This window comes from Mastacembelus armatus, chromosome 3 (genome assembly GCF_900324485.2).
Source record: "Mastacembelus armatus chromosome 3, fMasArm1.2, whole genome shotgun sequence".
NCBI lineage: Eukaryota > Metazoa > Chordata > Actinopteri > Synbranchiformes > Mastacembelidae > Mastacembelus > Mastacembelus armatus.
In genome coordinates, this window is record NC_046635.1 from 27914066 (window position 1) to 27940590 (window position 26525).

Sequence of the window (26525 nt, forward strand, 5' to 3'; positions counted from 1 at the left end):
TGACATACAAATGACACCTCCTGCCCCCATCGCTCTTACACTCAGGAAATGACAAAAACCCAATCATTAAAGTGAGCAAATAAATACATAGTAACTGCAAACTCTACAAAATGTTTATTGAAAAGCAAGATAGGACTATAAGAACATTGTACAATCAAAGAGTGGGGTGTGGGCTTATCTTTTATTTTTTAGTAAAAATAAAGCTCTTTGAAGTTATGGTGACTCATATCTCTTCTTTCACAGTTAGTCTCACCTGCAGAGGTAGATGCTGACATTACCTGAGAGTTAATCTGGGGCAACGCCAAAGAAAGAGGGGAAAAGATGCAGAAAATTCTTCCCTCAGCTTGGGACTTGACAAGAACAGTCCTCTACACGACAGAAAAGAATGCACACACCACCTGCCCCTGCAAGTGTTCACATCAGTTTAGTTTTAAGAAAGGCTGGGAGAGGTCACTAAAAATCAAACGGAGTGGAAGGCATTATGGGTTATGCAACAGGCAGTCTGAATGTGTTCAGCAGTTCTACCCCCTTTGATTCTCAATAACTACAACATACTGGCATTACTCAGAACAGACTGATGAGCTGGAGTAACAGGTTCAACAATCCTGAGGGAATCACCCTTCCATGTACTTTGAGTTAACAAGCACTTCTCTTGTCCATCACATATCAGTATCCTTTTATTCAAACACATTAGTAAGCAAATCACATCCAATTTTTCAGTAAAAAGTTTAAATTTAGTCAAATGTTTGTTATTCACATGAAGGAATCCGACAGCGGACGAAGGCATTTTAAGAGTCCTGACTTAGCTTTCACCTGCTGGGCTGACAATATGAAAATCAAATGGCATAATTCATTAAATAGAAAAAATAAATTGCTGAGGTGCACACTGGCATGACATTTAGCACACAGACATTCATTGAGCATCATTATTTGAGCTGTCTCTCAAGGGGATGACTAGCCGGCAACAAAATATTTAAAAGGTCTTGGCTGTAGCATTCAAGACTTGGAGAAATGTAATATTGAGTGTAAAGTCAGCAGTGCAGGAGCATGTCATATAAGGTTACCCAGGCTAATAACATTTTGTTCCTCAAAATATAACATTTTTTGTAATACTAGCCTTTACTCTTACACCATTCCCAGCTACAGAATGCAAAATCACTGCATGCTTGTTGCTGGGAACATCCCAACCATAACGTAACAAAATGGGGCTTAATATAAAATAAGTGATTATAAATTTAAAGACAATAGAGCTTCACAGAAACCACAACCACCCAGTCATAAACTACTGACCATCCCAGGAGTTTGTTGGTTTACCATCAACTTTGTCCTTACTAAAGTTCTCAATATTTTACATTTAGTCCTCTGTTTTACCACAGCGATCAGGAGTGGAAAAAGCAAGAAGAGAAAATGTACGAAACTTTCCAGCAGCAACGATCCCGCATTCAGCGGGACCATCCACACTCTTGTAGCTATAATTAGTGGTCATAGCCTCCTACTAGAGCTTTAACTTCAGCTCTGACTCATCTGTTTAACAGGCAGAATGAGGGTGACCTGGTTCTTGAGAGCTGTATTGTGGCGAGCTGGTAGAGCTATAAAGGATCAACTCTGAAGAACGAGAGGCTAATTTCTTGGATGTTTTGGTTTGATAAACTGTACTGAACGCAGTGCTTTCCTTTGACGGAACAGAGAGCCAGAGTCCAAAATGAAGGAAGCCATCACATTAGCTCTGTTGTAGCAAACTATCTCATGACACTGCTATGCCAGACACAAAAAACACTCCACTAAGGAAACTAGGTGGAGTCTATGGTATAAATATGTCTTGAATAGTGTGTGTCAACTTCTGGTCCAGTTCTATAACTTTTCAAAGCTGATGACCCACAATCACAGCCACTTAGAGGTAAAAAATGATGCCAGAGATTGAACTGCTCCCTCTGACTCCCTTTTTTACATTTGTCACACAACAATTTCTGCCACTTAGAGGTAAAAAATGATGCCAGAGATTGAACTGCTCCCTCTGACTCCCTTTTTTACATTTGTCACACAACAATTTCTGCCACTTTGGGAGTGCAACGCTATGAACATGTTGGAGGAGATGCATCATCCCTGGTATTAAATGACGATAGCTCATTAACCGGCGGTAGCTCACCAACTGTTCCACAAAGAGTTGCTTCCCTCCCAAGTATCAAACCAACAGCACCTGTTTCATGTGGACATGCAGATACACTCTTACACTTTCATCTGAATCAACAAAATAAAACTTATCCATGGAGAAATATGATCAAAAAATATTTAATACCCTGGGCACGAATTGACTTTGCATTGTTCTACACTTGATTCCCTTTCCTTACAGCTTTTCAGATCCTATATTCTGACTGTAATTGGCTGGCTACATTAACAAAAAGGGGGAAACAAAAGCATGAGATATACCCACTTTTTTTCTTCAAACCCAGAATTTCCAATGACACACTAAGATGTGTGTTGGGTTGGGTTCATGTAAAGAAAGAAAAAAAAAAAGCCAAATTGTCTTTGAACAGGTTCAATTTGACTGAATGGAAGCTTCCTATGAAAATACAGTTATGATATAAAATAGGGAGTACAAAGTGCTCACCACAAAGCCAATTATTACAACAGAATCTCTGATACGGTCATTCCTACTCGTCTTAAACTATCACACAAAAAGATATTGGTTCAGTTTCTGTGTAGAAACCTGAAGAGACTTGAAAGAAAAGAAATCTCTATCTCCATTGAAGATGGTTTGTCTGGCTAGTTCTGGAACTAGGTTAGAAGTGTGGAGCCCTGCTATCACACCCTCTTACCTACACACACAGACGTTGTAGGTTTGCTCAGTCCTGCTGTGTGGTTGGTGCTTCTGCAGGCTGGCTGTCTGTCACCGGAGCAGTATTGGTTTTGACAGTAGCAGTTGATGGTGGGTCCAGTTCAGGGGGTCTGGGAGCTTGGTGGATGTCCTCTGTCTCTTGCCCATCTTCCTGTGAAGAGATCTCTGTATCTTCCTCCTCAGCTGAAGGCTCCTGTGCCTGAGCTTCAGAAGGAGCCATGGTCTCATTGTCTCCCTTCTCCTGGAGAAAGCTGAGACGGTTGTTGAGATCGTTCCTCTCCTTCTGCAGGGCTCTGCACAGCCTCTCCAGCAGCTCCAGCTTCCCCTGCAGGGCCTTGAAGTGGCCGTCACGCAGAGTTTTCTACAACACAACATAATGTTTCATGAGCACTAAGGTTCATTTGTCACCTTGGAAAGACCAGGTTGGAAAAAGTTAGTAAACAGATGTTATGGTGATTTCTGTAACTACATCTTTAATCTTGAGACTCAGTATGAGAACCAGAAAGCTCTGGAAATACATGGCTCTTGAGTGAAGGTTATTTATTACGTTCTTAACACAGAACACTGCATTGAATTCCCTAATTTCCTTCAAAATGAAAAGACAACTTTAAAGGTTAAAAAGACACCGGATGAAAAGAGTTAAATTAAGACAATGTTGACAGCAATGTTACTGTGTTTACAGGCGGAAAAACTAATTTCTCTTCAGAATCAGTCGCACTAATAGACTGAAGAGTTAAGATAAACAGCAAATTTCTGAGGTAACAAACACACTAAAACTCAACAAAGACACATAGATGTTAATTTACTCCAAGTGATATAAACTGACAATACACATGTAGACTTGATATCCAGTTTCTCATTTCACTCTTAGAAAGAGGCAAATGAGCTTATTTAACAAAAGCATAAAACTACTGCCACAGTAACCATTAGTAGACAAAAGTCACCTCCTCAGCCATCTGCAGCAGGGCCTGGTTGTTACTCTCCCATTTGGTCCTCCACTGTGTTGTTTCCTTCTCCAGTTTCTTGATCTTTTTGGTCATCTGGAGTTAAATGCAGAGGGTTAACAACTAGCCAGGAAACCAGTGAGACAAAAACAGATGAAGGTCAAGAACAGTCAGTCTGTCCCTGACAATCATTCCCACCTTTTCCATCTCTTGTCTGAAAGTGGTGAAGACCTCATTGCTTTTAGCCAAAGTGCTCTGAAACTCCTCAAACTTGTCCATGTACAGGGAGAGCTAAGAAACGACAGCAGTGAGAAGTTTGTTTCCAAACGTCCAGTTAAACTGATATACTGTACACAGGAAAACACTAAGCTCCTACAGTACCAGAAAGAACCGACAATGTCCACAGTACCAGGAGAGTCTGTGTGTCTGTCTGTAGTTACCTGATGTTTGAGCTGCGTTTCTTGCTCCTTCATCAGCTCACACTTGCGTCTGGACTCTGTGGCATCCTTCAACAGCTGAGACATCACAGGTACAGCACACATGCTCAGTATAAACATAACGAAAACTATTGAAATAATAAGCTTTCCTTTCTAATGTACTTACTACTGGCTAGTTACTGCTACTACAATAGAAATCAGAACAGACCCTGAGAACTTTAAAAAACACAGATGATGTACTCACAAACTCTCTCTCTCTCTGCTGCTTCTCCTCAACTTCTTTCATCATCTCAGTGATTCTCTGCAGTTTGGCATCCATCAGCTGCTGCTGCAGCTCCTTGTGCTTGAACACTGTGTCTATGTGCTGCAAGAGAAACACGTATGACATTTCCATGCAGCTAGACAACATGTTTGCCCTGCTGTGAGCACTAATTTAAAAATCAATTATTTTACCTTCGCTTAAATTGTTTTAACTGATCATATTTTATGTATTTATACTAATCATAAACATTAAAACAAAAGTTCAGATGTAAATAGATCAGGGCAGCCCAACTCCAGCCCTCAAGGGCCACAGTCCTGCTTGCTTTTCGACTATCCCTGCTCTTGTAGTTTCTGATTGGCTGAACACACCTGGTCCAGGTAATCAGCAGTGGGTAGGGTAGGGATAGTTGGAACAAGCAGGGCAGTGGCCCTCAAGGGGTCATAGTAAGAAACACAAACACACACATGCAATGGACCACATGACGTGGACGCAAATCCCGACGCTAAAAATCTGTTTTGGCTCATGCACCTGCTCCTGTAATACTGTTTAAATTAGCCTTCCTCTACTGCTTAACAGTAGAAGGCCTCCAGTGGTTTAACAGTAACAACAACTTAATATTTTTTGTTATTCAGACAGACACTTCGTTCCTTTGGTGTGGTAGCTAAAGCATCTATTACTTTATTCTAAGATACATGTTCCAAATGAAAACAGACTTAGCAAAGTAGGAAGACTTGAAATGTAGTTTCTAGACACCACAACTTAGTTACTGTCTATAAATGGGCTCTGTGATAAACAGATTTATATAAAAAAATAAAAAATGCGTGTGTCTCTGTACTTGGTTCCATAGCTTGCACAAGTGTATAGTTCTGTAGTTAATGACAATGAACAGGTCTTACCTCCTCTCTGAGCTCATACTGTTCAATGAGCTTTTTGAGCTTATCGGCCAGTTCCATGTTCTCCTGCCTCAGCTTGGTGTTGCGCGAGCTGTGCTGCTCCATCTGGATCTCAATATCATTCATGGTCATCTGGAAGTGTACCATGGCCTCCTTCCGCTGCTCGTCGTACTCCCTTGACCGCTGGGCGTTCTCCTCCTGTCATGTCAATGAGTGTGGGTAAACAGTATTTAAGATCGGAGAGGAGAACAGTGAAAGCCAACGGTCAACTTAAAAAACATATGTTCACATTCATGACACTAGAAAGTGTATTTGAAAACACATTTTATAAAATAGTAGTATGGTAGTATCTGCTGGTTACTGTCAAAGATGACAAAATTAGACTGCTGAGTGCAACTGACTACGCTGTACCTTCAGAGTCTTGTTGTGTCTCTGCAGCTCCCTACAGAGGCTTTCCAGCTTGCTGCGAGCCAGGATGGCCTTGCTGTGCTCCCCCTGGAGGTGGATCTTCTCCTTCACTATCTGAGACTGCTTTTTCTGTAGGGCTTTCAGTCGCTTCTGCATGCAGCGGCTCTCCTCCAACTGAACACACACAGCCAAGATCAAAAACATCACAAAACTGTAGTGACTTAAACTTTGCTAGACTTGGCAACTTTCTTACCCCTTTTTAGTATAAAAAAAGCAAACTACATTACTTTGGAGAATTACTATCCATTAATTGTATATGTAGTTTTCAATAACTGATATCAATTAAAGCCCCAAATCCTCATAAAACACAGGAAAAACTTTTACGTCCTGAAACTGACTTGTATTAATAAGGTAACTTAAGTCCACAGTGAGGCGTGCAAAACTTGGAGAGGAAGTTAGAAATATACAAACATAACTTTCTATTTATTCTATTTGTTGATTCCATACCTGCTGACCTCAGACACATGACTATGGAGCATAATAGAGATGAAATGATTAGTCGATCAACAGAAATTATAAAAACTGATCAGTCAGTTTAAAATTCTTTGTCTTAGTCTTTAATGATATGAATCTAAATGTTTTTAGAATTCAGACTTTTGGTCAAACAAATCAATCAACTTGAAGATATTAGTCCTGTACAATGAGTCGGGTTTATATGATCTTATATTTTAACAACTCAACTGTTGTAGAAACTGGTTATTTACCTTTACTCAGTAATAGCTAAGATCTTAGGATATGGTGATATTATCTATCTAATGAAGTGCTGAGGTAAGAAACATGAGAAGTCAGTCAAAACAAGGGTAGAACTATTACCTAAGCCTGCCTGAAGCAGCCATCACTGGGCACCAGCTGAACAAATCTGAGATGTGGGCACCAACTTAGAGGTCTGTAACCAGCCTGGCTTTATTTAGAAAGTTCAGCAACTGATCGGTCAGTGTTTGTGGCCTAAGAATCGAAGTCTGACTTTAGAATGCAGATGTCTGCTTACCAGGTCTGCATATTTCTTGCACAAAGCAGCCAGTTTCTCTTCAGGAGTGGCCAGGGAGTTGAGGGCCTGCATCAACAGAACAACCTCCTTCCCTGCAACACAGACCAAAACAGAAAGAAAGAGCTTAATGTACAGCAACACTTTCACTGAATAGTTCATCTAATTTTTTTAAATTAACACTTCATTTACACTATTCCCCATCGAACATGTTGAGTTTAAGAGAGAATATCACTGTTGATTTAGATGTCCTTAAAAAAAAAAGTAAAACAAATAACCTCAGGAATATATTCTGGCCATCTATTTACACATGAATAAGAAAAAAGTCAAAGAACAACCTATTTCAAACCTGCTCAAACCTTTCTATCTAAGAAAACTGGTACTCTATGTAGTCGTATTTATATTTACTTCAACCACACATAGCTGTAAGTGAAGGCTAGGACAACACTGGGGGGAAAAAAAAAAAAAAAAAAAAAAAAATCACTGTTTTTCCTAGTTGAAAGCAACACAACCCTTGCAGAAAACCTAAGCCTTTTCTACAAATGTCAGTGCATTACTGCTTTTACAAATAATACAAATCTGATCATTTTTTTCAAACAACAAAATGACCAAAAAGAAAACTAAGCTTTTAACACTATGTTAATGATATTCAAACAGGTAAAATAACTGGATATTATCTACATAATATAAATTTGATAAAAGACGCCCTGCATTGCTGGGTGCTAAAACTGCTAAAGACAACCATGTTAAACTGCCATCGCAAGGGGTGTGTAAGATATACTACAGTGTTCCTACCAAAAGCCTTGTCATCTTCAGTCTTTGAGTTTCCTCCAGGGTCGAGCTCTGCCTCTCCCAGGTGGCTGGGACTGTCCTCCCTGCCTGGAGTTTCCCCCCTTTCCTCAGCGCAGCACAACCCCAAATCAAACTCTCCAACCTCCTCCTGTTTAAACACACAGAAATGACTTCAAAGCAGCTATTACATGTTTCTGTGCTGCTCTATCGCCCAGGCATTTTTTACTGAGCAGCCCCAGTAAGAAGCCTGGGGCTTCAGTATCTTGCTTAATGATGCCTAAAAGAAACCTTTTGCAGGGAAATGTTACTTCACTATTTCCACTTTCATTTTTAACAGATTTCTTGTCTCATTTGTGTAGACATGGAGTACATAGTGGGAGAGTGAGTTTAAAAAAAAAAGCTGATGCCAATGATAGCAAAGAAGAAGAGCAACTTCCTCTCTCTTGAGAGACTGTTGGACACATTTTTGTTTTAAGATGGGTTTTAAAATTTCTTGTACCCAGGTCACTCTGTAAGAGGAAAATTGTTTTATATACTGCTCTGATCTGAAAAGCTAAATCTCAAAGCTTTAAAATGTTTTTCCCTATCTTCATGAATTGTTTTGTGCATAAGAAATGATTAAGGCTGTACAAAGCATACATTTAATCTCTCTACCTTTATGTTTTCCCCTGTGCTGCTGCAGCCTTTACATTAATTGAACAGTATTCAAGTGACTCATGTCATGTTCAAAGTGATATAGAAATGTTACTGTGTCTAACCTTGTGACTTACTATACATAAATGTGACCAGGGTGCTTACACAGATGTGAGCCACACGGTAAACTACTAGAGACAGGTATGTCTGAAATGGGACCATGCTATCCTAAAAGCTGAGTCTTTAACCTCAATACATTTTTTGTAATGACTAAAATGTGGCCAGAGCTGCCACACCCGAGCGCGTGTGCCCGCTCCCGTCTGATCTCGACAGCTAAGCAGGGCTGTGCCTGGTCAGTACTTGGATGGGACACCACCTTGGAAAGCAGGTTCCGTCAGGAAGGGCATCCAGTGTAAAACGTGCCAAATCAAGAACAACTAAAATGTGTCCAGAGCACAACAGCAAAGTAGCCAGAACTGAAATATCTGGTCAAACTTGTAATCCTCTGATCAGAGAGTGATAGGTTTCAACCCAATCAAACCAACATTTTGCTTGTGTTATGTAATTTTATTCATGCCTGCTTATTCTTTGGCTTCTTTTATTAATGAAAAGAGGTTTAGTATGCTTTTGGTAAACACAGCTTTTGCAACCATAAAAAAATGAAAAGTTAATTTTAGAGAAAGCTTTTGCTAACCTGCTACCTTCAATTTACAGAACATACAAAAAAAGGATAGTAACATTAACACTCTGATTACCTGACATGGGCTGTCCAGGTCGGGTGGAGAATCACTGCCTCCCACTATTCTTCTAGTCTCCACATCAATGTCACAAACTCCTGTTGTCTCCATTAGTGCTGATCACAAGCTAGAAATGCATGGTAAACCAAAACTGTTAGAAAAATGGAGTCACATTCTGACTGGAGAAAGCGGTTATTACACAAAGGCAAGGGGCTACATTTATGTGGATGAGCTGCTTTGGAAACCAGGGACGGGATGACATACAGTCAAGAAATTCAGTTTGAATAATACATTCCTCATCTGAGAACAAATCATGAGACAGCATTTTACAACTCTAGGACGTTGTCACTGTCACTTTATTGCATCTGGGTTGGTCAGGTCAATTTAATCACTTTTAAATCCATTTTTTAGATTTCTCTGTTTCTCTCTGACTCTGTCAATTTCATGTCTTTGTGTATTCCAAATAAATCAGCAATGATCAGTAGGAGTAGCCAGAGGAAGGTTCTTCCAATTTATTGCATTATCCTGATGACCTACTGGTCGGTAATTGATGAAAGGGTTCCAGTCTCAACATATGCAGTACTAGCACTGATCAGTCTGGTCAGGCAAAAGTAATTTGATATTAGGTCTTTGTAAATCAGCATTTGTCTTGATGTGTCATGTCCAGGGTCTCAGGTTATCCAGTATGTTTGTAAAACTACTACAGATGGCAGATACTCTTACACTTTGACCATATGAATTCTATATAATAGTTGACAACATTTCTGTATTAATGTGCTACAGGCTAACAGCACCAGAGCTAGACATACAATAATTTGCCACCGAGACCAGCCATGCCTGCAGTCTCTCCTATCTGACACATGCTTAGCTTTTACAGTAAGTGTAGGTGTTACCATGTGGCAAAACCTGATCGAGAGAAACAGCCTTATCACTTCAATAATGGCTTTGCGAAATAAAATGACTTAATACCAGACAGCAAAGGTTGAAGCACGTGTGCTGAGCAGGGCCAGGAGCTGCCTGAACATGCCGCCAGCAACAGTTCGTCTAACCCCGTGTACATTTCAGACGTTACCAAACCACCAGAAATGGCCTTCTGGTTTTGAGACAGCCGTGTGCTTTAGTTTCCCAACCTGAAAAGCTGTCAATCATCTCAGTCCTATAAACACCAAAGTTTACTTTTCCATTCTCTCCCGTTAATGCTAACCAACTAACTGGCCTCCGCTATTACTTTACTAGCCTCTTAACAGAATTCCTGTTAAATAAAGGATGCCATCAGACTGCAGACAGCTACACACTTCGCACAATGCCAATGTTACATAACTAAAAAGACAGGTAACTTACGGAAGTGCAATATAACTTACCTGGTCGACTAGCTAATGAAGTGTTTGATAAAAGCTAACAAAACGGACCAACATTAATGTTTTCATGACTGACGTTGAATAACAACAGCTTGTCAAGCATTAACGCTAGGCTATACCACGGTTTGTCACGCACTGTCAACCGGTTTTGGAGAAAGACGAGATCTTCACGAACTCTGTCGTCTCAGAGCTAACAGAACATGCAGCTAGCTAGTTAGCTCGCTGCACGGCTACGTGTTCAGTCAATATGAAAAAAAAACCCAAACAAGCCCCTTACAAAATAAAATGCTTATCATATCTGTAGCCCATAATGTGAAATCCTTAATGTCATTTAATGGCGTTTTCCTGTTTATTCTCCCGGATAATGTCAACATTAAAAAACAAATTCAAAAAGTTGAAAAACAAGGACATGCGCACCAGCTGAAGTAACGTTAGCTACAATACTTAACTAGCTCAGTTGAAGGGTAACATTACCCCACTGCATATATAAAAACAAATATTTATAAATGCACTATTAGCAGCATGGTTTGGCAGATAAGATAACTGCAAACCTCCGAGACTGTAAAGGGAAATTAATGTGATGTTCCATCGCCTCAGGTAAGGTTAGCTAGTTAGCTAAACGCACATGATTTCAATATATATTAACGGTACTGTAAATAAACTAGCCTTTTCCATTAATATCAGTTTAAGTGTAACGCACCGCATGTTAAATGTTACCCTGGGTAGTAAATAAACACCAGTTAGTCGTTAAAGAGTGAAGCAAATATCTAACGTAAGCTAAAGGTAGTTTGCTATTGTTAGCATGGCTAATCCTGTGCTAACGGCTAGCTGGTGGCTAGCCCTACTGGCTAACACCAGAAGTGAACTTTACTTCGGTAAACATCGAAAGTGTGACGGAAAATGACAAAGTCACAGGTAGCAGGCTGTATTCAAGTTATGTCGAATCAGCATAACATATTACGACTAAATTAAATATGTTGCCGAAATCGCTAAAGCATTTACCTATTTTCACTGTGGATGATGGCATGACACTCTTATCAAGCTAACCGTGCCCATTAATGTAACAAGTAGAACTTCTGGTTACGTCTTTTCACAATAAAACGTTTTATTCCACAATTTCGCTTGTCTAGTTCTCTAAAACATTGTTTATACAACGATTTGGTCATCATTAACCTATGTGGCTGTTTTCCTGATGAGGCGAAAACAAACAGGATGTTTGTAAATAAGTAGCCTATATCTACTGAAGTGCTATGCTTGAGTACAGATACAAGGCACTTGTTCTGTAGTAGTTTATTGACCAATGGTCCACATGCAGAGTATTTCATTGAAAATTTATTTTTATAGCTTTTAAAAGCCGTATCAGGGTTCCTTCTTTACCAACTTGTTTTTTTAATATTAGCTTTGCTTACATAATTTTACTTAACATTGTCAATACAACCCTTTTACTGATAATGGTACCAAATATTACTTCGTTGTCATCATTTATGGATCACCTTTATGACCCTAATCTTGCTTGCTCTTGTATGTGTTTTAAATCCATCTAATTCAGATGAATTCAAGTGTGTATAATAATGAATTTTACAGCGCATGTATACCTGTTTGGACGCTTTTAAATTGAAGGCATCACCCTCGTGATTTCGGTCATAATTTGACTGCCTTGACGCGCTAAAGTCAAAACCAAAAGCAGAAAATTTTGGAGCTTCTCTTATTGTGGCGCTTTCAGACACATATTACCCAATACCAACAACAAGTAGCCCACATAAATTACTAACATCTCTCCATTCCCCCAGTTCAAATAATATGCTTCTTGGCACTTACCAATCATATTTATTATTATGGCATCATCAATTGCCATTGTCAATGTCAATTGTCAATTAGCAAACTGTAGTAGTCAATTGGATGTAACGTCATTTTTATTTTATTTGAAAAACATAACCTAACAAAGGCTTATATTATATAGCTTATATTAAATAGCCAAATAAAAGCATTTTTAAAACAAATTTTCTACAATGCTGTTCTGTGCAGTGAAAATGCCACAGTAAAATACTATCATAGTAATCCAGCCAGTGCCCAGCAGTTTACTGTAAACATACAGTCACATATTTTATAATGTGTTTGAGGGTAATTAAGTTTCAGGCAAAGGACTGATGTGTTGGTGAGCCTGGGTAAGTAACATATGCAGATCTATATAATGTTGTGCACATTCAAAAATCATTTCATGGTTTGTCTTTCACTGTCATGCAACTAAACCAATTCTTTGATTAAAAAATCAGACATTCATACAGTTTAACCAACTCTCAGTATGTTGAAAATATGAAAATCATATTCCAGCAATTTAGTCTTGTACTTATTTAAAGCCTGGTGGACTCACAAGAGACAGATTGAATACTATTGAATATGAGATATGCAGCACAGGCAGACATGTCCTCATATTTAGTTGCTAGTTTGGGTATTGGCTTCACAAATTCTACATTTACCCCAAAACACTATTAGACCTTCCTTGAAAGGTAAACACCCATGTCCTTGAAACGCCTTTTGTCTGTAACACAGGATTTATGCTATAGATATTTATTCTCCAAGTCCAAATCCAAATTAGCCCATTAATGTCACTTAAGAGGCTGAATGTTTTGAAAAGGATAATTGTTCAGCCATGACATTAACAGTTAACTACAGGGGAGATCTTGGAATGTAGGTTATAAATGTAGTCACTTCATTGCACAAAGTAAGACGCTGATTGAGGAAATGACCCTCATTACTTTAGTTTTTTGCCAAGTTAATCCTGTGATCAGATTAAAGTCAAGCATAGAAACACTGTATACATTGTACACAGAATGAGATATGGTATGTATCTCTTAAAATGTGCAACTTCACGGAACATGAGCCCAAATGCAGTGAAGCTACTGTATTAAAAAAAAGGTTGCAAACATATGTGAAGCAATTATTCTGTTCTGGTTAATTCAAACATTCCAGTGGTTTTAAAGGCCCGGTCATCATGGTGTGTCAAAGAACCCCTGGCTCTTGTGGACCGGCACATTGTACATGGTGTTTTTGAGAGGTTTTTTGAACTATGGCAACTATTAAACCAGGCTAGATTACAAATCTGATAAAACAGGATCTCCAGGGGCCTGGAAAATTCCAAGTTTAATAAGTGTCAAGAATTTTTTTTTTTTTTGACTTCTTGGATTGAAAGTTTGTTTAGGAATATACAGCATTACAGGACAATGTCAACTGGCAAAGTCTTTATTACTTGATCTTGAGGCCTTGTCTTAAATAGTGTTTTGTGCCAACATAACCACAAATAACCACATTTTATTTCAGCATAAAAAAGTGCACATATCACCAAGTTGAGTCTTGGTGATATGTGCACTTTTTTATGCTTATTAGGGTCCCCCACAGCCCCAGGACCATGCAACTATGCAGTTTTTATCTATTTTGAACAGGAAATAAATGAATAAACTATGCAATAAATGACTTTCGGTGTAGGCCCGGGAACATAGCTTGCCATCAGATGGCGCCAGTGTTGTATTTTGTTATGCTTTGGTCAAAGTATTGTTGTATCTGATGGAATCTCATGGGACTTAACTGATGTCTAGTTTTCAGTTTAGCACTTACCTGGGTTCATAAATGCACCTCCTTATCTATCCACTGTAACTTTTCTAGGTAACTGAGATACCTTGACTTTTTAATGGCAAACATTTTTTCTGTCAAAGAGCAGTTTAACAATTGACAAATTATGATAATGTCCCCAGGGTACAGTCATGCAAAAGGCCACTACTTCAGCTGCCTTATAGCTTACTTATAGCATACTAAAAATATAAAAGGAACATAATACATGTTACATATTTAAATTTCTTCAAGCAGGTCTGCTGTGCTGTCATGCATATACTATTTTGAATATATAAATAATATAAATAAAATCATTTAAGTCATGTTTCAAGCAGAACTAAAAAATATTATGCATCTTCTAGAATGAGACAATTGTCTGCATTTTCTATCACTGTAAAGTGAAAACCTTTGAAATTTGGGTTGTTGGTCTAAAGAAACACAAATATTTATAGACATTATTTGTGCAGCTCCAAGAAGCGAAGTAGCTCCAGCTGTAGTATTTTCAACTGGGAGGTCTTTACTCAGACAGCCAATAAGCGCAGGGCTATGTGTTGGAAACAGGACCTGATTGGCTGAAAGCAGTAGCTTGTTGTCATATCGAAAGCTGATTGGTCGGACCGGTGGAGCTCTTCCCGTTTTTTATGCTCAGTGAGGACGTCGTTTTTCATCCAGACAGAGGGGGAAAACAGCAGAGAGAGAAGGAGCGTCTGACTGAGGCTCGGCAGGAAAAAAAAGGGAAACCTCAGCTGCTTCATCGGGCTAAAAATACATATTTCAGGAGGAGATAACAGTCATCTTCTTTGGCGCTTCCCGTTAAGGTAGGTTCCTACCAGCTTTTGTTGTTATAGTGGCTGATAGTTTGAGTGAGCCCCCTGCTTTGAGACACACCGGTGTCAAATGACACGAAAATAAGCTTCTTCGTTTTTCTTCCCATGCACAATGCAAATATTTAGAGTCTCAATATATAAATAATAGACCTGCATTGCACTGTGAAAGGATAGTTGATTAGGTGTTGTATGCATGGTTTCTCTTTATTACTGTGTGTCAGATATGTTGTTGCTATAAGGGGAAAAAAAAAGCACTTTGGGATGTGAAGTTTGCACAGTGGAGCTCCTTTCTTTACTCAATGACTTCTGAAATATTCAACTTATTTATGAGGGTTTATGCGGACTCAATGCAAGGAACATGACAAATGAGTCTCAGAGAGGAGCTTGTAGCGGCTCCTAAAGCAGGGAACCCCAGTGGTACCTGAGAGGCTCGCTCCTCCAGAAATATGATGCATATTCTGTATTAATCTCACTGCTGCCTTATTCTACAGTAAAGCCAGCCTGGAGAAATCTTATTTACAGCTTCGATGTGGCCTAACAATTTCCTAAATTTGCACGAATGCTTGTATCTATCAACTGTAACCAACATTCACGAATGCTTCATTTAGCCATAGTTGCAGTGTCCAGAACTGGTGTCTGAGGGTGGATTTGCAGTTTGTGGTGATCCGCTCATTAGAAACCTGTCTGTGTGACTGGGATATTCTGTGATGTACTCTGTGGGGCCCTGGCATCAGCTTCATTTGAAGTGTGTTGTGGAGCTATAGGGCTGGGTTTGCCCCACTACGTGCCTGTCGTGCACTCAAGTTTTTTTTTTGAAAGATCAGCCCCTGTAGGCGCTTTGTAAAACAAAGGTCATTTAACAACACTTACAGATGTTTTGAAGAACTTTTACAGGGTCTTATCACTCCAAGCTATGTTTATCAGCAAAGAGAAATGTACAAGACATCCCGACAGCAGCTTCTCATATCACCCCCAGGTTTTATCAGCTGTGGGTAATTAACATTGACAGATAAAACACTTCTGGCTGTTGTGTGGTTAATGTGAGAGATGGCTGCTCTCTATAGTGCACTAATCTTGATGAACATATATTCATATTAAATTTATATTGTATAAGTTATGGAGTCATTAGTTACTATGTGAGTGGGGATCTTTGGGATTTGTAAGTAGCTTGTGAAGTATATGGCTGGTGAGTGTGTCATATGTATTTAACTTAAACATTTGTGAACATTAGGTTGCGAAGAAAAAGTAGACAGGCCTTGAACCGGTGCTCGAATAGAATCGTTTTAAAGAAGCCCCAACATTACACAGAAGAAAGACGAAGTCATCTATCAACACGTTCTGCAGCTATTTTGATAATCAGTCAATTAAGTTATTTATCAAGCCAAAATACCAAACATTTCTTAGTCCTGCCTTATCACTTGTGAGCTTTTGGAGCTTTCCTTCATATATCGAAATTAGTGAGAGTGATAGTCCATAGTATTTGTATGTTGAATAGCTCCTGGACAGTTGGTCAAAACCAAATTTCCTTTGGGCTTGAAAAGGTTGTACTTTTGAGACCTTATTGCCCAAATGATTAATCTGTAATGAAAAGAATCAATAGTTCCAGACCTGCCTTAAATATGCATTCCACCTTAGTATGTTTAAACTGACTTGTCTAAAAAGTACCACAGGAAATCCTACACTTCTCCTAGTCAGAGCCCTAAATAAATACAATAATTAACCTCACACTTCAGAGAATGTCAACCCTAAGAATCCAGTCTGTGGTGTTTGTGTACTGCATTCCAGCATCAGGAGAAAGCCATTTGTCCGCATTTGTTTTTGATTTAGCCTACTGTATATAGTAAAATCTGGGTGGCCTGTAGTCTGGTGAGTTAGCGTAGATTAAGACTGTTTCTGTCTTTTTGTTGTCAGCTAAAACACTCTTAGTTTGAATTTAAATGCAGGTTCACTTCCCCTGGCAAACCAACAATGTCTGCTGTAGAGCTTGTGCACATATTTGCAGTGACAGAGAAAGACTGACACTTCAGCCATGGTGAGCCTGCTTCTTGGGTCATGGGATTGTTGGCAGACTGAGTCTCTGCAGCCACTTGGAAGTTTTGGTCATCCAAAGCCCCTCTGCTTTTGAAGCGGTTACAGTTCCCTCTGACCACTACCAAAGAGTCAGGGAATCATCTCCAAACCACATAGAGGGATGAAAAATAAGCTCAGAATCCAGAAGAACAAGACAAACAGAAATATAACTTTAATGGTTGTTAACATCAGGACGTATTTGATGGGAAGATGCTGTGGATGATGAGCTTGTGGGGGAATCCCTGCGTTCCACTCACAGCATCATTATGCAGTGTCCTGAGGTTTCACACAGCAGACATCACCATCTGCTTTGCTTCCTGTAGCTGCCTCCTTTGTCGGTGTGACGGCCCTGCCTGCCTGCACTCTGCTCTCCCATCATTTTGCCTCTGTTGTCACACACTCCTACCCTCCCATTTCATTCACACCAGTCTTCTTTATTGACTGTTTATTGAATGTTGGAAGCAATATCCAACCGTCTATCTTGTAAATACAGACAGACACATGCACTGATGATGGACACACACACATACACAGGGTGCACACTGTAGCCTGGTTCTGTGTGTGGTTGCCATGGAAACAAAGAGTTTCTGGAGGCAAAAGAAAGACCTGCCATGTGCTTCTGGTTCAGACACCACGTCTGATCTCTGTGTGTGTCTCTGTGTAGACGCTATGAGAGACTGGGTTTGTATAAAAATGAGGTCATCTGCACGCTAAACTGTTTATACGTCTCCACCAATTAACATTTTTGAGAACTAGTGATCCAGTAAATGGGCTGAATGTGTGGAAAAGGAATAGTTATTAAAACCTGAGAAACTATGATGCCCTTTCAAGGACATTTTTTTTTACATTACAAATGTTGTAATATAATTGTCACAAATTGTTTAGTGACATGTTTGTATATTACATCATTACCTGTACGCAAATATTTTTTTATTTGGAGGAAGATATCAGAACAGTATTATGAACTACATTGTGATTTGTGACTGTGGAGATATGTATTTTACGAATGCCAGACAGCACCTCTTCAGAATAAGATATGCTTTTCAGTCCTAAACTCAAAATAAGCAATTGACCCACCTCTGCAGGAAGATCCCAGCTGATGATGATGACTACTGACTGCAGTGATCTTATGTCTTTCCCTTTAATGTCACCATAAGGCAGACAACACGGTCTTTTTTTTTTTTAGGCCTTTTTTTTAAGAGTAGATATTTTGATATGTCATAGCAGGAGAAGTGCTGGTTTAAATAAAAACCAGCACTTCCTGGCTTTCCTGTGGCTTATTTTTTGTGTAACCATACACATTCAATTAACAATGATATAAAGCAAAGAAAAGCAGGAAGTCCTCACATTAGTTATTATGGTCTGGGCACCAAACACCAAACTTGGCTCTTGTCTTGCTTGATGTTTGATCAAAGCTTCCCGATAAAGTTTTATGATTTACTGTTTTATTCAGATGTGGTATGTTTTACTGAGGAGAAACTGTCCATTTAAACTTAAATCTTATATCAAAATGTTTAAATTATTCTGTTTTACTGAAACTAAAATATCTGAGTGCTGGTTGCAATGCACCTTTAGCTGTGACAGAATTTCATCACTCACTCAGAGCCTTTTCCACTATGAAAAGTATACAGTTCTGCGGGATTAGCTGTGTCCCCATGTGAAATATGGTTCGGCGGGCTCTTTCGTGTGTGGCCTATGTCTGTCCAGCAGACCTTTTGTTTGTCTGTCTTCCTGTGTGGAATATCAACATCCTCTCATTTGTCGCTCCACCCACTGAAACTCAGGCCAAACCAGAGGAGTGTTACTGCTACCTCCGCCTGCTCCAGCACATCTCTCTGACCTATCACTTCAACTCCATCTGTGGAGACTGTTTCTTCTGTGTCTGCAGACGTATGAAGCGTCTTTACTTTACTTTGAGAAAGGATATGAGTCTTGAGGACTGTACCACTGTGGTAAGAATGCTGTCATGTTTGTGCTGCTGCAGTTGGTATGTAGCTGACAGCCTGTGTGCCAGGCTGACAGTGTACCTTCGCTAACATTCCACTCCCCTCGCACTGTTTACTTTCCTTTGGGGATCTTCCTCCTCAGCTCTCTTCCTCGTTGTTTTTTTTTTTTTACACTCTCCTCTTTCTGTTTCTGTTGCTCTCTGCACTGTGTCTGACTGTTTTGCTATATGATTCAAACATCCAGGCAATTGTGAAAGACTGCTTTTTGAATGATGTTACCTCTGATCTTCCAGTCCATTCTGGTCTCCAGTCATTCACATCGACAGACGCAGTGTGGTCTTTACCTGATACTGAAGGACTGCACCAAACAGCACAATGAGGAGTGAAGGTTCAATTACACTTGTTTGCTGCTCTGAATGCTCCTTTGACAAATTCGCCAGGTTATTGGTAATGACTGAACTCGGCACAGACATGGGGATGTGTTAACATTAACACCTGTACTTTGCAGTCAGCTGTACAGATGTGCAAGGTGTGATCACGAGGGGGTGGAGGTAATTTGTTATTAAGAAGAAAAATGTTTAGACTGTTGAGAAGCTCCTTTTATGGCTTAGCATGGATGGAAGCCCAAAAAGAAGAGAACAGTGTATTTTTTCCACATGCATTTGCATTAGAATAAGAGGTCTCCTCCATAATGAAACCTGGTTTGTAGCATTGGTGTAATGGGTTCTGGTCGTTTTATTATGCTTCAGGTTTGGGTCAGATTCAGGTTTAGTTGTTTTTAAATGTAGATTGGGAAGGAATTTCTGTTAATCTCAGTGCCAGTTATCTTTGTTCAGGTGTGTGGATGTGCAGTACTCAGTAGGAAGCGAGGAGCAGGCACAGTGTGGTCAAAAGTGGATGAAATAAAGCAGTAATGCGGCTCTGAGTCTTGGGTCGGGTTAAGGGGTCTCACGTTTGGCAGTAAAAGAGAAAGACGGTGCATTCTCTCATGTCTTTCCCAGGAGTACAGCCATGAGGAGGGTTCTTCTCTTCCCTGCATGATGACATTTAACTTTACTGCTTTGAATATGCACCAAAATGTTATGAGAGCGTAGCACATTGGTTTCAGATCAGGTTTTTTGGTTGCAAAATGTGAATTGTCCCACAAAGACAAGACCAGATCTTTAGCTTTAACACCAGAGCCCCAAAGCTATTCGGTAACTGTGCCAGATGAATTTACCCTAACACACACTGAGCAGTGTAGCTACTGTTTGTTACCCAGTGTAAATGCATCACCATCATGAAACCCAGAGGTTTGACTGGGTGCATAAAGACTTATCAAACGCTAAACAGAAGCAGCAAACAGAGCTGCTGTGTGGGTGGAAGCAATGTTTTATTCGTGGAGGGGGTGTGCTTCAATTTGAGTGGAAGAGTGTGTCTATGTTTAGCGGTGTTTGTTTAGTGCTTCGTAATTATGGCTGCTAGCAGAGTTTGAGTTAGAGCAAGCAAAGGAATGCCTTTGTTCTGCTCCTGTCACTGAAACTTAACTATGAGCTTTTCAAATTCTTCACCCTGTGCATCTGCTGATAAAGCTTATCAGGTAGTTTATCCAAATGGTACATTTTTGTATTTTAGGTGTTAACTATAGATATAGTATATGCATGTATGTGTAACACATAGCCGTCTTGTCTGGGTGGAACCACTGGATGATGTCAGTGGCTTTTTCTGGTAGCTTCTAGGTGATCTGTCTTCCAGATGTGGCGAATAGGAGCAGCAGATGGCTCTGCTGGGTGGAGTCAGGGGACTAATTCCTCTCACTGACAGTTGGGGGTCACAACCATCCTGTTTTCAGGCCTAGTTCTGGATGAATAGCCTTAACACAGAGAGGCTTCGTTGAGTGAACTCACACAGGCCAAGTATGTTTTCTTTACTGAGATTTGGAGCTGAGATTCAGTTGTGCCAAAAATCCTGCCAAATATTAGAAGCATTTAGAGAATCAACACACAGCTTCTTTTTTGTCAGTGGAGCTGCAGTCATCACTTGTTTTCATTAAGGATTAATCAATTTTTTGATTAATGGTTGGGTCTGTATAACATCAGAAAACTGTGAGTGCCCACATTCCTAGAGCTCAATGTCAGAGGTTGTCTTGTTTTGTCAATCACCAGTCCAAAAAGCCAAAGATCTTATAATGATGTAAGTGAGAGGAAAGCAGCAAATCTGTACAGTTTAGAAACTGGAACTTTGAATTTTCTGTTTGGAAAGTAAGTTCAAAGATTAATCAAAGTTGGGCCAGGTTCAACCTTTGTGGAAGAAAAGCCACTTGTTTGGAAAAGAAGTTCTCAGTGACCTCTGTTGACTTGGTATGAGGCTGTGGAGTTCTGTATGTGCACCAAGATGATAAATCACATGGGCTGATATATTTTAGTACAGAACTGTGAAAGATAAGTAATCAATTTTATCCATGCAAGATCACTCATTTATTTATTTATTTTCCAAATGGAAAATGTCCCACTTTCTACATAGCTCAGTCATAATTCCTTAAAATAACCAGTGAGATCAATGAAAGTGGTCGTGTATATGAAGAAAATGAGATAAATTGTAAAGGATTTTTATGACCCTCAAATACCATTATCAGTCTCAAGTGTGACCATGGCTTATGAGGTTACCTTTTTTATTTTTATTCAATAAAACAAGAGCATTTTGAATTTAAAGACTCTAATTAGCTTAATCAGTTTTCATATTGCTGTTGTTAAATGCTAAAAAAGGCAGAATTTAACATCTACACTTTGATCACAACTGTGGTAAACTTGATCTGCAGAGCAAGAGCATGTGATGGGATCAAACTACATCAAGCAATTTTGAAGAAAGACTGATTTTCTCTTATTTTAGCAGTTAATTATCTTGCTGCATAGTGGTGCATGGGTGTGTGTATCATCCCTTCATTGAGGACAGATTTGCTCAGCTTTAATGCTTAATTACCTCTGCAGGCACTCAGACAACACCAAACCCACCTGCCTCTATGGAGTATCTGCCTCAGAAATCACACAAACAAAGGTTGTATCAGGTCCTCTAACCTGTTCCTGTGCCCACAACATGTCTTTATAGCGTCTTTATCCTTATCTCAATCTTTAAGGCTTTAACCAATCCACCATGAGCTTTTGTCCTGCCTGCATCTTTACAGCTAATTCAACCATAAACTGTTTTCTGAGTGAGTTTACACTGCAACTGTCACTCTGAAATCTGAACCCCTTTAAAAATGTAGTGTTGTAATCTGACATTGGATTGTGAAGTTAAGCAGTCCTGGTATGAGTAAGCATTAGAAGCTACATAGGAACCTGGCTCACACTTTGTGTTGTGGGTATGTTGCAGTAAACGATCATCCATCCATCATCTAGTGCTTATCCCAGCACATTCAGGGTCACAGGGGCGGGAAGCAGGAGCCAGCTGACACTGGGTGAGAGGTGGGACATATCATCTATCACAGGGCTAACACATGGGGACAGACACACACCCACGTACATTAACACCTACCGGGACATTTAGAGTCACCAATTAGCCTAACACCAAACTGCATATCTTTGGACTATGGGAGGAAGCCAGAGTACCTGGAGAAAACCCACGCAGGCACAGGGATAACATGAGAACTCCACACAGAAAAGGCCCCTGGGCCAACCAGGATTCATACCCAGATCCTTCTTGCTGTGAGGTGACAGAACTGTGGAAGTCTGTAAAACACTGTGGAAGACTGTGCCTGTTAACAATCAGAGAGGGACAATTACCTTCTGTTCTCACGAGTCCACTGGTCCATTTTTGTGTTGCATCGTTTAATGTTATGAGAGAGTGAATTCTGCTGCCTAATTGATAATATCCGACAGCGGACAGGCGCTGAATGACAGGACATTATGTTATGGTGCTTGTTTAATACTTGTTTACTCAGGTGCTGCATGTAAAGTGTTTTTCTGTGTATTTTTTAACCATCCATGTAGTTAGCATGATGACATGTTTACTGTCAGTTTCAAAAGAGTGTAAATGACATAACCTGATCCTCATTTAGATCTGTAGTTTGGTGATGCCAATGCAGTTGTTAATCAGGTGCATGCATTACAGTGGAGGTGTGATTAGCATCCAGCCTAATCATATTTCAAAGACACCATCTGAATGTGATGAGAATGTTAACAGCAGTTGGAAAAGTGTGCTGTGATGTATAGGTCAAGCTTGACCTCTCTGTTTTGCCTGTCTGAATGCCTAATTAACCTTAAAGCAGTGTGTAATTAATGGCTCTTCAGAGGGCTCTTACACTCTCGTCTGCACACTCAGCATGACATCAGGGTTTATGTGTCTACAACCCCACACCACTGAAGACTGTTAAACTCCTCTGATTTTTATTCTCTGTGACTTGAAGCTAATCTGTTTGTAAGGAAACCAAGTCCACTTTTTAATTGACGGAATCCTTTTTCTTTTTCTTCTTTCTCCAACTAATAATGCCTTCAGGTGCTCACAATCCCCACTTTTTAAAGTTCTTGAAGCAATAATCTCCCATGTGTCTGTGTGTTGCACTGTGAGCTTGTTTGGCTGATTTGCTAGCATTTAAAAAGTGGCTTGATCCCCATTAGGGTGACCTCCCCCCCAGAGCTTTGTGTCACACTGCTTCCTTCTGGGAAAAGATTAGAGCCAGACAAATTCCTGGTCATCTAAGGCTATTTAGTGCAGCTTATTCACCACTAACCCAGGACTCCAAATATCTCAACTTCATCCAAGGCAAGGTCTAGTTGTGATCACATTACACCTATTAGACACCTACACTGGTAAATGTAGGTATCTGCAATCTATCTTCTTCTGTACCTTACTGATGACTATTTTTGTACTTACCTACTGTTCCAGACTTTGATTTAATTACCACTCATTGCTGTGTGGAATGAAAACAACTATGCTAAATACTGAATGGTTTTGGTCATGTAATGCATCACAGTTGATTGTTGATCAGAGTCGTGCAGAATCTTTGGGCCACAAAATAACCTAAAACATAACCAAACAGATGTTAAAACATTTTTGAAGTCAAATTTTATTTGTGTAGGTCAATATCCTTCTATCCATCCATCATCTATACCCCCTTATTCCTTAACCAGGGTCCCAGGGATCTGCTGGAGCCTATCCCAGCTCTCTCTGGGTGAAAGGCAGGGGTCCACCCTGGACAGGTCCCCAGTCCATCACAGGGCCACATAGAGACAAACAACCTCACACACTCACACTCACTCCTATGGGCAATTTAGAGTCACCAATCAACCTGACATACATGTTTTTGGACTGTGGGAGGAAACCAGAGTACCTGGAGAAAACCCACACAAGCACAGGGAGAACATGCAAACTCCACACAGAAAGGCCCCTGATAGGTTTCAAACCAGGAACCTTCCTGCTGTGAGGCAAACAACCAAGTCACCATGCTGCCCTAGTTCAAAATCACAAATTTGCCTCAAGGGCCTTTAGTCTGTGTAGAATAAAGTGATGATTTTCTTGGGCTTCATCACTCAGGGTGAAATCCTTTGCATCGTCAATGGACCTAGTGACAATATACCAATATTGATTAGTGCAGCCTTATCCCAACAGTCATGTGCAAATATAACAAGAAGTAAGTACGGTTGAATAGCCTGCCACTAAGCCTTTGCCATTGGCAGTGATTGTGGAAAATGTGAAGCTTTATTTTGCAGGTGTAACCTCCTCCTCCTGTTTTGCCTTTATATGTTTATATCTCTTTCCATCTTCTGTACTGCAGCAGAATTATGCAGACCTCTCTGAGCTTCTTGAACTGTTATGAACTGTTTTTAGTTCTGCTGTCTCAACAGCTGAGGCTTGTTAAAAATGCTTCAATAACCATACATAATGAAGGTGGAAATAAGCTGATGACAGCTGAAGATAAAAGATTGACTGGTGTGTCACCAGTGCTTAAACTGGGCCAGAGTCCACAGGAGCTGATCGCTGCATCCTGACATCCACATGGCATCCTGCCAGAGTTCCTGCCCATCTCCTTCAGCATCTTAGCATTAGCAACTCTCACATGTCTTTTCTTGACTTAATTTAATCATTGTGGCCATAAACCATCAATATGATTGTCTCTCCTTACTGATAGAAGTGATTTGTGTAATTTATGCACCTGACAGCGCAGCAGTAAATATAAATCTTAGTTTCCTCTAACTAATTGACTGGAAGACTAGTAGAAAATCACTTTACAGCTCAAACGATAGGGTGATTACTCAACAGAAAAGTCAGCAGCAATAATTTGTCATTTCTTGAGCAAAATTTCCAAATAGTTTTGTTTTGGTGTAGGTTTTGAATACTTTCTTAGATCTCATTGATGGTCAATTGAGTGGCCTGTAATTTTTTTTTTTTCTTTTTTCACCAAAACAATGCAATATCAATCAGTACATTTACATTTATCTTTATTCATAGCTGCTTTTTTTTACATTCATGAAACTCAAAGTGCTTTGCAGATGACTGACAAACTAAATAAATGTGACCAGTTAAAATAGTTTCAAATTAAAAGGACTGTAATAAAACAATAAAACACTAATCAACCAACATTCACAATTTTATCAAAAATCTGGAGAATCCATTGTATGAAATGAGAAAAGGTGCAGTGCTAGTCCATCCAACATCACCTTCATTCTCCTTGCTTTCTCAGTCCTGTTGAATAAATGATGGCAATGTGATACTGGAGTACCAGCCTGTGCTAAGATAACCTCCCTCCCTTTACAAACACACCCACCTTAATATTCACCTCAACCTGATTCTAACCTCAACTTAAAACTGTCCGAAACTCCAAACAGCCTTTTGACATTGTGAGGACCAACCAATCTTTAATTGAAGAGTGTCATCGCAATGCTCATGTTAAAATACAATTTATCTACACAACCCCTGAAAGACACACATATATGTGTGTGTGAGGCATGTTGTTATTGGAAAATGCTTGTATCACCATTCTGCCATAATGTCTTTCACTATAAAATCTGAAATTGCTCTTGTTGTGTCCCTGCTTCCTTTGAGCAGGGGTAATGGTTAAAAAGCCAGGCAGGAGCGACGGCTGCCGGTGTGTGATGTATGTTACCTCGAGAGGTGGTGAGAGAGAGGGAGGGAGGGAGAGTCATGGATCAGGAATGTACTGTCGAATTTTCTGAAGTTGAGTTTGTTGCTGCAATAACACCTGGGGCCCCACGGGGTACGACGTTCTCGTTTGATATTTTTGCTCAGACATATAGAGATGCAGTAACTAGTTCATCCAGCAAAGTATATGGACACTATGGGTGCTGAAATTAGACATAGTATATTTGTGGTAATTAAATGCTCCAAATTCAAGTCTTTAAAATGAGGTCACCTATTTTTAGGCATAAATGCAATTAAGTTTGCAAAAAGCAACTATTCTACTTAGAAGCCTTCAAAAGTCTTTAATTTACAGGCCAGCAAACGGGCTGCTGTGGTAGTGTGGTGGTAGTAGTAGACTGGGTAAATAGTAGCTCGTGTGATTGATGGTTGTAATACTACTTGGCAGTGTTGGCTAAGTAAACCAACGTTTGACTCGTTCTAACAGCCTCCACATACTCTCGGTGCTGTTGCTTGGTATGGTTGCCATTACTGGGACCAACCGTCACACATCAAAACCAATGTTTTATCAGCCTTAAGGCTGGTTCACTGAGCAACCATCAAATTGTGCCTGTAAAATTGTGTGCTCAATATGATATGCTTCTTGAGTTAGCCATGCTG

The 26525-nt window shown here is 39.8% G+C and overlaps 2 protein-coding genes across 6 annotated transcripts in view; one reads left to right on the forward strand and one right to left on the reverse strand.

The window, feature by feature from the left end:
* Nucleotides 1-95: 95 nt before the first annotated feature.
* On the reverse strand, nt 96-11416 carry txlng (taxilin gamma). 4 transcript variants are annotated; one of them, XM_026293161.1, is made up of 11 exons: nt 11348-11416; nt 9006-9114; nt 7621-7765; nt 6829-6920; nt 5784-5954; nt 5376-5570; nt 4462-4581; nt 4221-4295; nt 3979-4071; nt 3781-3876; nt 96-3197 (listed from the first exon to the last, which is right to left on the reverse strand). In XM_026293161.1, exons 2-11 carry the CDS (start codon nt 9096-9098, stop codon nt 2844-2846), a joined length of 1434 nt encoding a protein of 477 aa, XP_026148946.1. In that variant the 5' UTR covers nt 9099-9114; nt 11348-11416; the 3' UTR covers nt 96-2843. The 4 variants fall into 4 exon arrangements, with proteins under 4 accessions (XP_026148946.1, XP_026148949.1, XP_026148950.1 ...); XM_026293164.2 differs by lacking the exon at nt 11348-11416 and adding an exon at nt 11063-11215 and having other exon boundaries at nt 2844-3197; XM_026293165.2 differs by lacking the exon at nt 11348-11416 and adding an exon at nt 11046-11215 and having other exon boundaries at nt 2844-3197.
* A 3216-nt stretch (nt 11417-14632) lies between these two features.
* The window catches only part of ccdc102a (coiled-coil domain containing 102A), a 48298-nt gene continuing 36405 nt past the window's right edge, over nt 14633-26525 (forward strand). The window contains exon 1 of one of the 2 annotated variants that reach the window (XM_026294234.1): nt 14633-14769. The gene's annotated coding sequence lies outside the window, so the exon portion shown is untranslated. Of the gene's footprint in view, nt 14770-18674; nt 18801-26525 lie in introns of those variants that run through there. The other variant, XM_026294235.1, reaches the window with a different exon arrangement.